The following is a 14019-nucleotide window of genomic DNA, read 5'->3' as shown; positions in this document are numbered from 1 at the left end:
GTTGGTAATAATTTGTTATAGCAGCCAAACCTCATTTTCCCCATCTATAAAATGAGATAGGGAAAATCTTAGTTGACCAGGTTATTGAGATAATTAAATAAACTACTCTTTATAAAAGTGTTTTATAAAGTGTTAGGCTGGAAGATTTCCATTTGGTGTTAAATTTCTGCACCGAACAAGTTATCAGTGATATTCACATTCATGATGACTTCTGAGCTTCTAAGCATAAGATCTTGACTGGCAACAACTGGCATGCTCTTTCCACATTTTTGATAGTCAAGTAATGACTTACAGAAAGACCATTCTTGCCCAAACCTAGTTAATGATTTACCTTTCCTGATGCTGAATCAGTCCCATTTGATCTGTAGACAGATTGCCTGTTTTTTTCCTCTGCTTCTCTTTGCCTAAAAAAGAAGAGTTCAGTAGCCATGTTGTTAACACATATCCAGGTTTGGAAGAGGCCTAAGAGTTTATGTATCCTAATCCACCTTCTTCATAGAGAATCTCTCTGCACCTCTCAGAGATGGACAGTCACCTTGGGTATGAAGAAGCTCCCCACTACAAGATATTCTAGTGAGATCAACTCAGTTAATGTCCAAGTCTCCTTCATATATGTCCAAATTAATCTCCCTGTAGCTTTCATCCTTACTTCACACCCTCAGGAAAGCATGGAACAAGCCTGCTAAATCCATTATCTCTTCCTGATATTAATCCTTCTGATATTTAAAAGCAAGCTTCAGGTCTCCAAGTCCAGCTTCCTCAGTTCTTTCACCTTTTTTTCATAAGTTGTAGTTTTAATTCCTTACCAATTCATCATTCTTGTTCCTAAGCTTCCCTGGTGGCTCAGATGGTAAAGAATCTGCCTGCAATGCAGGAGACCCAAGTTTGATCCCTGGGTTGGCAAGATCTCCTGGAGAAGGAAATGGCAATCCACTCCAGTATTCTTGCCTGAAGAATTCCATGAGCAGAAGAGCCTGGTAGGCTACAGTCCATGGGGTCACAAAGAGTTGGACATGACTGAGTGATTAGTACTAATATTTCAATTTATCTAGGTTACCAGTGGATTCCAAGATAGAAGACAAGTGGTGTAGGAAGTACCTTAGGATTACGGTTTGGGGGGCAGGGGTTTCTTTAATCTTTTACCTTTCTGATAAAATATTTATGCTAGTGGTTCCTAAGTTTTCATGTACATTAAGAATGACCTGTGAGATTTTAAAAATCAGATTCACTGTCAATCCCAACAGTTTTACTGACAGGATCTACCTTGAGATTCAGTAATCTGACTTTTAATAACCCAGGTGATTCTGCTCCAAGATCCAAACAGTACAGAACTCTGGTACATGTATATCTCTTTCAAAGTTTCATTTGGCTTTATGCTTAAAAGAAATGTGTATGAATATATATAACATGAATATATGTGTGTGTGTGTATTTTAGGGAGCTCCCTTTTCATATATAAGAAATAGGTTGTTATATGACTCAGAGAACTCAAACCGGGGCTCGGTTTGAGTTTCATTTCTTTCAAACAACATAGAGGGGTGGGATGGGGAGGGAGGTGGGAGGGATGTTCAAGTGGAAGGGGACATGGGTAAACCTATGGCTGATTGATGTTGATGTTTGGTAGAAACCTATACAATACTGTAAAGCAATTATCCTTCAATTGAAAATAAAAATAGGGAAGTGGTAGTCAGTGTAACCTGAAGATTCAAACAAACATTAAGTCATGGAACCTTAACAAAATATTAGGAAAAAGAGACTAATGATTCAGTCTGGTGGAATTTAATTTACAGTCACGGATCTGATAAAAAATCTCCAGTGGCTTATAGTTCACAGAATTATGATACAAAATAGAGTAGGAATCAGCTGCCCTTGTTTGGGCTCATTGTTCCTTAGGAGATGCAATAGAAGGAGATATTTGAGAATTAACAGAAATTTCATGAAAGAAACTACAGGCAAATGAGAAACAGCCATTAATTCAGGAGGAATATGTGTCTATCTCTTTTAGACAAACAGGTTGAGCAAAGTACTTACAGTATCTCTTTACACATGGTACACTTGTTGTTGTATGATTTGCCATCTGCGTCACGGACAGGATCACTCTCGCGAGTGCAGCTGAGTTTTCCATCTTTCATTTTTTCCCGATACTCAGCACATTGGTCCTGAAAAGGGAAAAGAGAGCAGGCCCCCTGGATGACTTGGTCTGTTGTATGTTTATTAAGTTTCTTAAATAATCTGAGTCAGAAGTTCTTATCTATCTCCTCTTATACAGCATGTAACACCTAGGATTGCTGTCAACAGAAGAGAGGCTGGAATCATCCATATTCTAAGAGGTCAGCTGTCATGGGTAATGTTGCTTTTAAGGTTTTACACAAGGAAATTATAAAGCTGGCTGGAATTTAATCGCATAGACCAAGGGTAAGCAGACTCTAGCCTACAACATTAATCTGTCCTGCTGTCTGTTCTTATATAGGAAGTTTTATATATAAAACTTGAAACACACCTTCACTCATTCATTTAGGTATTATTTATGGCTGATTTCCCATAGACGTGGCAGAGTTGAATAGTTGTAACAGAAACTGTGTAACCTGCAATACCTAAAATATTTGCTATCTGGCCTTTTACAGAAAACAAAAAAAAATTGCTGACCTCTAATGTAGATAGGAGAGAGAAAGAAGTGCTAGGAGAAAGCATAAAATCATGCAAAATGCCAAAGAAGACAGGCTTGAGTAAATTCTAGACAAGATAGACAAAGGGTCTTAACAAGTCTGTACTTGAAAGTAAGAACTCAAACCTCCTATAGGAGAAAATACGTACAAACATAAAAGCCAAAATTTTTCAGAGACAAATACTGGGCCTATGTCAGATCTGGAGGCAAAGAGAGGGTCTTAACATACCCAGGTCATACGACTAAAGACAAGGTGTCTGTGATCTTAGCAATTGTGTTCACATGCCTGAGGAGTGGGCTTGTATGCAACATTGTCATAGTGACATTTAAAACATCTCAGGAAATGTGCCAACACTCGCCTAAGTTACTGTATCCCTATAAGAGTACTGCTAAGTATGAGAAACTATACAGTTGAATGAGATGAAGTGATTTATTCAATGCTTTGCAAGTCTAGGTGGCAAAGGTAGGATCACACCCTAAACTACCTGACTCAAAAACCTATGCTCTTTCACCATATTATCCTGTCTTGGAACAATAGCAAATATACCTCCCAAAAGTGGCTCCAGTCAGAGAGAGCGCATAATGAAAGGAACTAAAGAGCACGTGATGTGGATCATCATTATATTTATGCCACTTCCTCTCCTAGGATCATGTATTGGCTTCAAAGCTAGATGACAGAAAGAGGAGTCAGGAGACTGGGATCAGGTCATCATGTTAATTATTTTCAAGTTCAGAGAAGTCAGAGTGAGCCCTAGAGAAACTAAAAATTGCTTGGATATTACTCTGCAGTCATAAGGGGGAAATCCCCTGTCCTTCCAAGGATGCTCTCCAGCTCAGCACTGTGTACACTCATAGCCTTTGACCACAGGCTCTGCCATGGCCCAGTGCCACTGAGTTGAGCCCACTCTGGTTATGGAACTCAGAGGCAGCTCTGACCTTAGCTTTCCCTCTTCCACCACCACTGGAACCATGGCCCGCAGCATTCCGCTGATCTTCCTCTTTTTTTCTCTTTCTTTCTTCATCTTCTTTCTGGCTGAAAATTAGAAAGTGGGAGGTAGGGAATAATAGATTACAGAAAGTGGAATGCATTTCTATGAGTTTCTCATCCTATGACCATATTAGATTTTTATAGAATCCACCAGCTTTTATTGAATCTGTTACATTGCAGGCCCTATTCTTTGAAAATAGAAAAATGCATTACACGTTGCATCCTTTTGCCTGGAAGACTCTTATTGCAGTAGAAGAAAACCAGCGTTCACGGAACCACAAGCAAGACTTGGTGAGCAATTAATTAGCATTTTGTAAATGCTCCCGTGAATCTCCAGAGGGATTTCTCTCAAACACCTCATATTAAAGAGGTCCCAACATAATTATCTCCTCTACCAAATGTGTTCTTCCTCCTGAATTCTCCTTCAGAAAGGACAAAACACTGGAGCCATCCCTAACTGCTCCCTCTTCTTTAGCTCACATGGCTGTTTACATTGGTTTCACTTTGCTGTGTCTCCCGTGTTGATGTACTCACCTTCTATTCTAGCTCTGTGTTCTAGTTACCTCTTGCTGGATTACTGTAACTCCCTACTACCACCAACAGTATTCTGAATTTTGGTACCTTGCTTTTCTTTTTACTGCTAACATATGAATCTTCCAAAAAGGAACCACATTTATGCCACTTATTCTCCTAGCTGAAAAATTTTAGCAGCTCATCACTATATACAGAATTGGCTTCAAAATCCATGATCTGGCCTTCAAAGCTGGTGAAGTAGATAAGTTCTAATTAAAATGACTTTCTCTTCTATGTACATACTACACCTTGCTTAATTTTAGATTTTACCTATGCTGTTCCCTGTTTTATCCTCATTCCTTCCTGTACTGTTCACATATTATCCAAATTACCAGATCCAGTTTTATCCCTCCATAAAACTTTCTATTAACTCTCCCTTCCTGAACTACCATAACACATTGTATACATCATTTTTCATTTAGCAATTACTCCTTTGTTGCTTTTACAATACATGTAAGGACAGAACCAACACTATATATTATCCTCCCAGCTCTGCCACCCACAGCATGGACTTGATCTGCACACTCACAAGACTGCTTTGCACATGGCACACTTGTTGCCATGGGTCTTGCCGTCTGGGCCACGCACAGGGTCATTTTCTCGAGTGCAGAAAAGATTTCCATTTTGAAGAAGGCTCCGAAATTCACTGCATGCATCCTAAAAGGAGGAGAAAAGGCAAGAGCTTGGGTATTTTCTTGAAAATAACCCTACTGGGTCCCTACTAAGTGTTTCCTGGAGATAAAAAAGGAAAAGGAAAATGACCTATGAATGTTTCTTTCTGGCAGTTGTTTTGTTCAATTCCTACTAAGACCACAGGACTTAAAAAGAGGTTCCTGTTTCTTTTTCCTTGAGATTTAGCTTCCAAGTCCAGACTGAACCTGGCAGTCACACATAAGCAAGAATCTCTTAATAAACTGGGTTCTCAGAGGATTGGACACAGTTCTTAATCAAGACTTCACTGTCTATCTCTATTATATTATAATGCAATAAGAACACTGTATATAGCATAGAATTTTAAAGAATTAAGGTTTAGGTAGAACTTTGAAGTTCACCTGATACTCCCCTTTATGTCACGCCTGCCAATAATTTGTGTAATTTGCACTGTAACACCTGCAGTGATAAGGAGTTCATTACCCTCCAGATAATTCATTCCAGAATTTCTATTAGATCATTCCCACAAATTAGCCATGTGCTACTTAGGAGGATCTTGGAAGGGAACTCTAATCACTCCTATAGGATCCTTATTCATAGCGTTTTATTTTTCTAAGATGTCATTGCAAATAGGATGAGTATGTTCCTTCAAACCAGTAAGCAAAGTCAACATATCTTACTTCCCTCAGAAAAACTGAGGATATTTTTCTTCTTCCACACGGACTCCTTCAAATATCTGGAGAAAATCCTCTTGTCCTTCTCCCATAGCAAAGCACCCCCAGATACTTCAGTCCTTTTGTTCCAGTCTTTTTCAGTCATTTGCACCATTTCTCATTCTGATTTCTTTCCCTTTCCTATAGAATTTAACATAATATTCCAGGTGCGTCCAGACAAACCCAATGTGTTGATGGCTATTTAATATTGTTAGTTAGAATTCTAATCTGTTGCCCTGCGACCTTGGGTGAGGGGTCTTGCCCTCTCTGTGCCTCAACTGCCTCTTCTATAAAATGAAAATAATATAAATTCCACACAGTTAAAATAATAATGCCAATATTAAGTATTCAGTACATGTGCTGAATTGTTATGACAATAATGTGAGATAATATATTTCTACACATATCTACAATGACTGACATCTCGGAAGTACTCAGTAAATTTATGAGGAATTGAGATGGAATAAGCAAATACTTAAGATCATATAATTAATTACTGATGGCAAGTAAGATTGACTTTGTATTTTTTTCTGTTTCTTTTAGTTCAAGTCGAAACTCAGTGAAGACAAGAGTGACTTTTCCTAGCTCTGCTGCAAGGTTCACTGCCAGATTCCCTAACTGGTCATATTTAGCAAAAGAAATATGAGAGGATAGTTTATTGGTAGTAGCTAATGTGAAATCAGAAATCATCTGATGCTAAAGACTAGTCTCTTATTGATGTTGAAAAAAGGAAAGCATATGAGCTAATATTTTAAAAATTCAGATTCTCAATTGTGGGAAATACAGTTGTAAAACAAACCAAATCATTCAGAATTCCAAGTGATATTTCATTAGAGATTATTTTTAACATCAATAGTTTTTGATGGGGGCAAGGAAATGACCACAAACCTGGAAAAATCTACCTGGAGTGAGTCCTTTTGGAACCAAGAAAATATTATTTGGGAATGTTGCTCTAATTTTTGCTCAAATGCTGGCCCCAGAAATAATGAAAGCAAGGGACACTCCTGGTTTGACCAAATGTGTTCATCCAAAGCTCCATGTTGTATGGAGGTAATGCTAGATTTGGTGTCTTGAATTCTGTTGTTCCCATTTTTCAAGTGTGACAAATTTGGAAAAACATAAAGATTCTGAAACCAATATTCTCACTACCTTTGTACACAAGTTCTTCCTGTCTCTGGATTTTAAATCATTTAAAAATAGGGCAATGGAGTAAATTAGAAGTCTGCAGACTATGGCCTGTGAGCAAAAACTGGCCCACCACCTTATTGCATAAATAAAAAGTTACTGGAAAATTTTATTTATGCAAAATAAATGCCCATTTGTTTGCATATTATCCATGGCTGCCTTAGAGCTACAGTAGTAGAGCTGAGTAGTCATGACAGAGACCAAATAGTCGCAACCGAAAATATCTACTGTCTGACTCTTTAAGAAAATTTTATCGAGGCCTGGACTAACTGAACCTGAGTTCTCGCACATAGGCCTTCAGTGATCCCGTGAGTTATTTTTAAAGAGAAACTACAAAGCTTCATTGTGGTATGAAGCTTCCAGCGTAACTACCTTTTCAGCTTCTCTCTTAGCTTTTCTGGATTTAGCTGCTGCTTTTTCTTTTGCTTCTTGCTGGCTGTAAGAGAAAGGCAAGAGGATCAATCCATTCCTAGTACCGTACCTATTATCCTAAAGGGGATCTCTCTAGATAGATATATTCCCTTACTTCTGCACCTCTTATTTTTAGTGTTACCTAAAGACACAGGCAGAAAACTTGCCTGGAAAATCCCATGGATGGAGGGGCCTGGTGGGCTGCCGTCCATGGGGTCACACAGAGTCGGACACTACTGAAGCGACTTAGCAGCAGCAGCAGCAAAGACACAGGCATAGCCAACCAGTAAATACATTTTCACTACTCTGCTTCCTTTGGAAAACAAAGCTGTGGTCCTTCTTCCCAGGAAGCGATGAGGATACTTAAAAAATTGATGCGACGATAGGGTACTTTCAATTTGTTAGCACCCAGTGATTACATCTTTGGGTTATTCATGACAGTATGTATGCAGAACAAAAATGGCCAATCCTTGTATTCCATTAACTCTGGGGGAATTTCCCCTTAGTACATGGTCTCCCCTTAAGAGCAATTCAAGTACCTTTCAGAACACTGAGAACACTATAAAGAAATGCACTAAGTAGACAGCTTTGTAATAGTAAATCCCCAAACTCAGTGAAAAGGTCACCTTCACTGTCTGCCTCAGAGAGGGAGCCTTCAACATGCTCTCTCTCGCCCACCACAGGCCTAGCCTCTCCAGCACTTAGGAGGAACAGTGGCCGCAGCTCTACTCACAAGAAGGCCTCACACATGGAGCAAATGTTGCCGTGGATTTTCCCGTCGGGGCCCTCAATGGGGTCGTTCTCTCTGGTGCACGGAAGTTGTCCATTCCTCATGTAGTTACGATATTCACTGCACAGCTCCTGCCAAATGAGGGAGGAGTTAAGCATCAGGTAATGAAATACTGAACGCTTCCTCCACGTTACCCTTTTGAAAACTAGGATATAATGCCCCAAACATAATGGATGCATCAAGATGATGACACAGAAGGTCAATACTAGACAAGACACTTTTCAGATGCTGAGGTCACACATTTTTGTGGAATATAAGATTACTATCACTTATCTCCTTAGAAAACCTTCAACTTAATTCAAATATCATTCTGAAGTAAGCACTGTGAGAGATTAAAAACAGTTATTTATTGTCCCTTTCATAAAGCAGTTTGTGGTTGGCAGAATATTAGCTCCTGACCCGAAATCTATCCAAGTCTTGATATCCAGGACCTGTGAATATGTTGCAGAGCAAAGGCGACTTTGCAGTTGTGAAAAAGTTAAGGACCTAGAGATGGGGATATTATCATGGATTCTCTTAGTGTGCCCAGTGAAGTCACAAGGGTCAAACCTTAAGACTGGACAAGTTAAGACTGCACAGTGAGAAGGAGCTGTGCCTACAGAAGAACAACTAGAGATGCAGTGTTTAAGGATGATGGAAAGAGTCCAAGACCCAAAGCACTTTCATGAAAGGCCTCTAGAAGCTAGAAAAAGCAGAGACAGGCTCTCCTGTAGAGATTTCAGAAAGGAACACAGCTCTGCCAACCCTGTGATTTAGCCCCTTGGGTCCATGTCAGAGTTATAACCTAAACAATCATAAAATCACAAGTTTGTAAGGTTTAAGCCAGTAAGTTTCTGGTAATTTGTCAGAGAAACCATAAAAAAAGTAGTACGTGGGGTCTTTCTCTCCCTTGCCCAGAGAGAATGGGGTGTTCATGCGGCTCCAAGGACCTGAAACAGTTACCTGTGCTGCTTCTCTCTTAACTTTCTCAGTCTCGGCTTTCTCATTTTCTTCCTTGCCAACATTTTTCTTCTCTTCTTCAAGTCTGCTGCAATTAAAAAAAAAAAAAAATACAAACTAAATTCAGTTTTCCATTCTCTTTGGTAATATATTTTAAGAAAGAATGAGAGTTTTCCAGACCAAAAATCAGATTCAGTACAAATTTATCCAATCAAGAGGTGCTAACACTTTGCCCAATAATGCAGATAACTTCGATAGTTAATAATTGCCCTTAAAAATACAAAACTAGTATTTTTTTTTTAATCAGTATGTGACCCTTGGGTGGACTTTTTTCTGTCAGTGACTTCAATCAATGATCTGAAAAAGAGCAACAATTGCCTTGATTTTTCAAAATTGCTATCTAAATAATTACAATTATAATGATGAGACTAAGGATTGCTACAATCCTATGATGGACCCATAATCAAAATAAACCATGTCTAACTATAAAATTAAAAATTTAAATATTATCTTGAATTAAAATTCAATTTTGAATTCAAGTTTTGGAGTATAATAATGATTCAAGTCCAAGAAGATTTCACACCTGATATTTTGAGGGAAATCATAAGCCTAAAATTTTGGCATCCTAGCTATTTTCTACTGACATGTACCATTATCAGAACTGGAAAAATCCTTAGCATATATCACACCTAGTATAGTCATTAATACAGCATTAGCAAATCAAGCATGTGAGAGGAGAGCCCTGATTTCTTGAATCTCAGGCACTGTTTAATCTACTGGCTGCTTCTATCAATCTCTCCTCTAAGGAACTATGTGAATATACTTATATTAGACCAAAACATATGACAGTTAAGAGACAATAACGCTGCACCTCTTTAAACAGATATATTATTTAAGTTTTTTTTTCAGCATTTATTTTAGTGTGGGGCTCACTAGAGGACTGAGAATCTAAGAAGGAGTAGAATCAGAGGTGATAATGATTGCATTTCTATATTGTCCCACACGGTGGAGCTCTGGCCCCACTCAGGAAAACAGGGACCCAGAGGAACATGGATGTTGCTTAAAAAGAAGACAGTTCAGTAAACATCTATTATGTGGCCCTAAGTCTTAAGGCTTTCAATCTTTACAGTAAGTCACTTATACAAATATTTATTTCATATGGTAATAATGCACATGGTAACGCCCCTGAAAAGATAAATACAGTCCATGCTGTTCCATTTCGTGTTCAGGCTATTTTAGAAGTGTTTACACACTGATCCCAGAGACCTCTGTTCAGCTGGTTTTCCCTTAACCAGTATCTGAATATACTCAAGAATCATAAAATGTCAGGGGTGGGAAAAGAACCAAACATATAATCCCACCCAGATCATCCAATTTCTGCTTTTTGTTATGAATGATGGTTGTCAAGTGTTAAAAACAGTTAATCTCACCCAGATCAATCAACAAACTGCTGGTCTCTTTTTGTTACAAATGATGATTGTCAGGTGTAAAAATATATTTGCACTAAATTAAGATTCTCCCTATGCCTTAGGTAGAAGATAGAGAGATAGCTGAATAGAGAATAACATTGTCACTGTGACTCAGTGTTACTTAATGTCTTTTCCATGTGCTTTTAAAATTGTCTAGCATCTAAGTAATAGTCTATATTCTATACATTTATGAAGAAACTGAGACACAGGGCTCATAAATCATGAAGAGATTGAAAGGGAGGGAAGAGCTTAGACACTCACAACAGGCTTGCACACATGGCACACTTGTTTCCATGCATTTTGCCATCCGGGCCACGGACAGGGTCATTCTCCCTGGTGCATATGAGCATTCCGTTCCTCACCTGGTTCCGAAACTCACTGCAGAGTTCCTGGAAAATGAAGAAAATATGCTCTCAGAGAGTGATTTTCTACCCTCTCTACACTTCTGTCTGTTTTGAAGAATAACTAATGCAGAGTAAGAAGGAAAAAGAAAAGTGAATACATATAGCAGTAAATCAAAAGCATTTAAAAAGTTTCTATCATGGACTCAAAATTGTGCTGACTCTATAGTGGATCTGAAAATGTTTAATGTCAGCATCCTCTTGAGGGTGCTTACAACAGAGGTGCAGAGGAAGGCTGATAAAATTGGTGGAGACCAATATAAAATATATATGTTTATGATGTGTCGCACATCACAATCTATAAAAGCTAGGAAACATTAAAGGGGAAGAGACTCAACAGGCCTAGAAGGGGAGGATTCCTAGAAAAACTTAGAATATTACTGGACCTTCATGAGAAAGAAGGAAATCCTGCCATTTACAATTTGGATAAAATGAGTGTATTCTCTCTGACATAAATTACAGCAAGATCTTCTATGACCCACCTCCCAGAGTAATGGAAATAAAAGCAAAAATAAACAAATGGGACCTAATTAAACTTAAAAGCTTTTGCACAATAAAGGAAACTATAAGTGAGGTAAAAAGACAGCCTTCAGAATGGGAGAAATAATAGCAAATGAAGCAACTGACAAAGAATTAATCTCAAAAAATATACAAGCAGCTCATGCAGCTCAATACCAGAAAAATAAACGACCCAATCTAAAAATGGGCCAAAGAACTAAACAGACATTTCTCCAAAGAAGACATGCAGATGGCTAACCAACACATGAAAAGATGCTCAACATCACTCATTATCAGAGAAATGCAAATCAAAACCACAATGAGGTACCATCTCATGACAGTCAGAATGGCTGCTATCAAAAAGTCTACAAACAAATGCTGGAGAGGATATGGAGAAAAAGGAACCCTCTTATACTGAGGGATTACACTTAGTGGGAATGCAAACTAGTACAGCCACTATGGAGAACAGTGTGGAGATTCCTTAAAAAATGAAATAGAACTGCCTTATGACCCAGCAATCCCACTGCTGGGCGTACACACCAAGGAAACTAGAATTTAAAGAGATACGTGTACCCTGATGTTCATTGCAGCACTGTTTGCAATAGCCAGGACATGGAAGCAACCTAGATGTCCATCACAGACGAATGGATAAGAAAATTGTGGTACATATACACAGTGGAATATTACTGTTAATAAGAACACATTTGAATCAGGTCTAATGAGGTGGATGAAACTGGAGCCTATTATACAGAGTGAAGTCAGAAAGAAAAACACCAATACAGTATATTAATGCATATATATATGGAATTTAGAAAGATAGTAACGATGACCTTATACATGAGACAGTAAGAGAGACATAGATATAAAGAACAGACTTTGGACTCTGTGGGAGAAGGCAAGGGTGGGATGATTTGAGAGAATAGCACTGAAACATGTGAAATAGATCACCAGTCCAAGTTTGATGCATGAAACAGGGCATTCAATGCCGGTGCACTGGGACAACCCAGAGGGATGGGATGGGGAGGGGTGTTGTTCAGGATGGGGGACACATAATATACCCGTGGCAGATTCATGTCAATGTATGGCAAAAACCACAATATTGTCAAGTAATTAGTTTCCAATTAAAATAAATAAATAATTTTTTAAATTTTTATAAGTTTAAAAAAATTTTTTAAATCTCCCGCCAATGCAGGAGACATGCGTTCAACCCCTTGTCTGGGAAGATCCCACCTGCCATGGAGCAACTAAGCCCGTATGTCACAACTATGGAGCGGGTGCCGCAGAGCTTGGGAACCATAACACTGAGCCCATATGCTGCAGCTACTGAAGCCCATGTGCCCTAAAGCCTTTGCTTTGCAACAAGAGAAGCCACCGCAACGGGAGCCTGTGCACCACAAGTAGGGAAAAGTCCGAGCAGCAGTGAAGACCCAGCACAGCCCCAAAATTTACAATCAAAATTTTTTAAAAATGAGTTATGAAGCTGAAATAATATAAAATTTAGTAGGCATTATAGTGAATAGCAGTAAGACTGTGTGACAGTGTATTGTCCAACGGTTGGCCTTGACTTCTCTCTACTTTAGTCTCCTTAACTGTCAATTTATTACTATATCAATAAACATCATATATTAGATCAATAAATGTCATATCAGGGAGTCAAAAAAAAAACTTGAATGTATTATGCTAAGTAAAATAAGTCAGAGAAAGACAAATACTATATGGTATCACTTATCTGTAGAATCCCCAAAAGCCAAAATTCACAGACACAGAAAGCAGATGGTGGCTACATGTATGTGTGTGTGTGTGTGTGTGTGTGTGTGAGCAAGAGAAAAAGTGGTCAGAAGTACAAACTTGCAGATACAAGATGAATACATTCTAGTTCATGGTGATTATAGTTAAGAATACTGTATTATATACTTAAAAGTTCCTAAGAGATTCCATATTCTCCATACAGAAAACAGTTGCAATTATATGACATGATGGAACTTTTGCTAATGCTATGGTGACAAACACTTTTCAATTTATAAGTGTCCAGTGTATACACCTTCAATTTACCCAATGTTATAATCCAATTGTATCTCAATAAAGTTGGACATTTTTAAATTAAAATAATGTGCCCAAAAAACAAATATTATGACCCTTCTTTTGTCTTTAAAAGGCTGAAAAAGCAAAGACATTCCTAAGCTTAGAAATACATATCTGAAATAAAAATATGCGGAAAGAAAAATATAGGTATGATACCTAGAGAAACTGACAACTTTCTGGGAGTTTCTTGATAAAGTACAGGGATGGGAGATGCATATTTGAAACAGAAGAATAACAATGGCAATGGAGAGAAGGAAGCTTGTATTAAGACCATTCAAAAAACCTATGAGGATTTAGAAACTCTTCAGACATTATGGATAAAACACTTTCAGTTCTGAATTACTAACAAAAAGATGGTTCCAAGTAACAAAAAATTATTAAGAAAATGAGTCAGTTTAGAGGCAAATTTTTAGGCTGTGTCAACTATCCCCCCAAAAAAAAAACACAATTATTAGAGTTATACTTTGGCAGCTGTTGTTAGGAAATAGAATAAATAAAGGTAAACCTTGTGAGGTTTACCTAAGACTATGTGAGAGTAGATGCAGAGTTTGCTGTGCTACTTGTAAATTGTAAAATTATAAAATAAGGTGAAGTCGATATAAAATAGTCGAAGGATTACTGAATAATCGTAATTGAAGGTGGGAGTACTGGTATT

General features: G+C 38.1%; 1 protein-coding gene across 1 annotated transcript in view; it reads right to left on the bottom strand.

Annotated features, from left to right (window-relative positions):
* SPINK5 (serine peptidase inhibitor Kazal type 5) overlaps nt 1–14019 on the bottom strand; it is an 84037-nt gene that overhangs the window by 24012 nt on the left and 46006 nt on the right. The window contains exons 17-24 of the mRNA XM_070374898.1: nt 10645–10772; nt 8918–9002; nt 7919–8046; nt 7147–7210; nt 4755–4882; nt 3601–3697; nt 2031–2158; nt 332–404 (exon numbers count right to left, since the gene is read on the bottom strand). Coding sequence (XP_070230999.1) covers nt 332–404; nt 2031–2158; nt 3601–3697; nt 4755–4882; nt 7147–7210; nt 7919–8046; nt 8918–9002; nt 10645–10772 — 831 coding nt within the window. The remainder of the gene's footprint in view (nt 1–331; nt 405–2030; nt 2159–3600; nt 3698–4754; nt 4883–7146; nt 7211–7918; nt 8047–8917; nt 9003–10644; nt 10773–14019) is intronic.

This window comes from Bos mutus, chromosome 7, assembly GCF_027580195.1.
Source record: "Bos mutus isolate GX-2022 chromosome 7, NWIPB_WYAK_1.1, whole genome shotgun sequence".
Taxonomy (NCBI): domain Eukaryota; kingdom Metazoa; phylum Chordata; class Mammalia; order Artiodactyla; family Bovidae; genus Bos; species Bos mutus.
The sequence above is the reverse complement of the archived record's forward strand: the minus strand, read 5'-3'. Positions and strand labels throughout refer to the sequence as shown.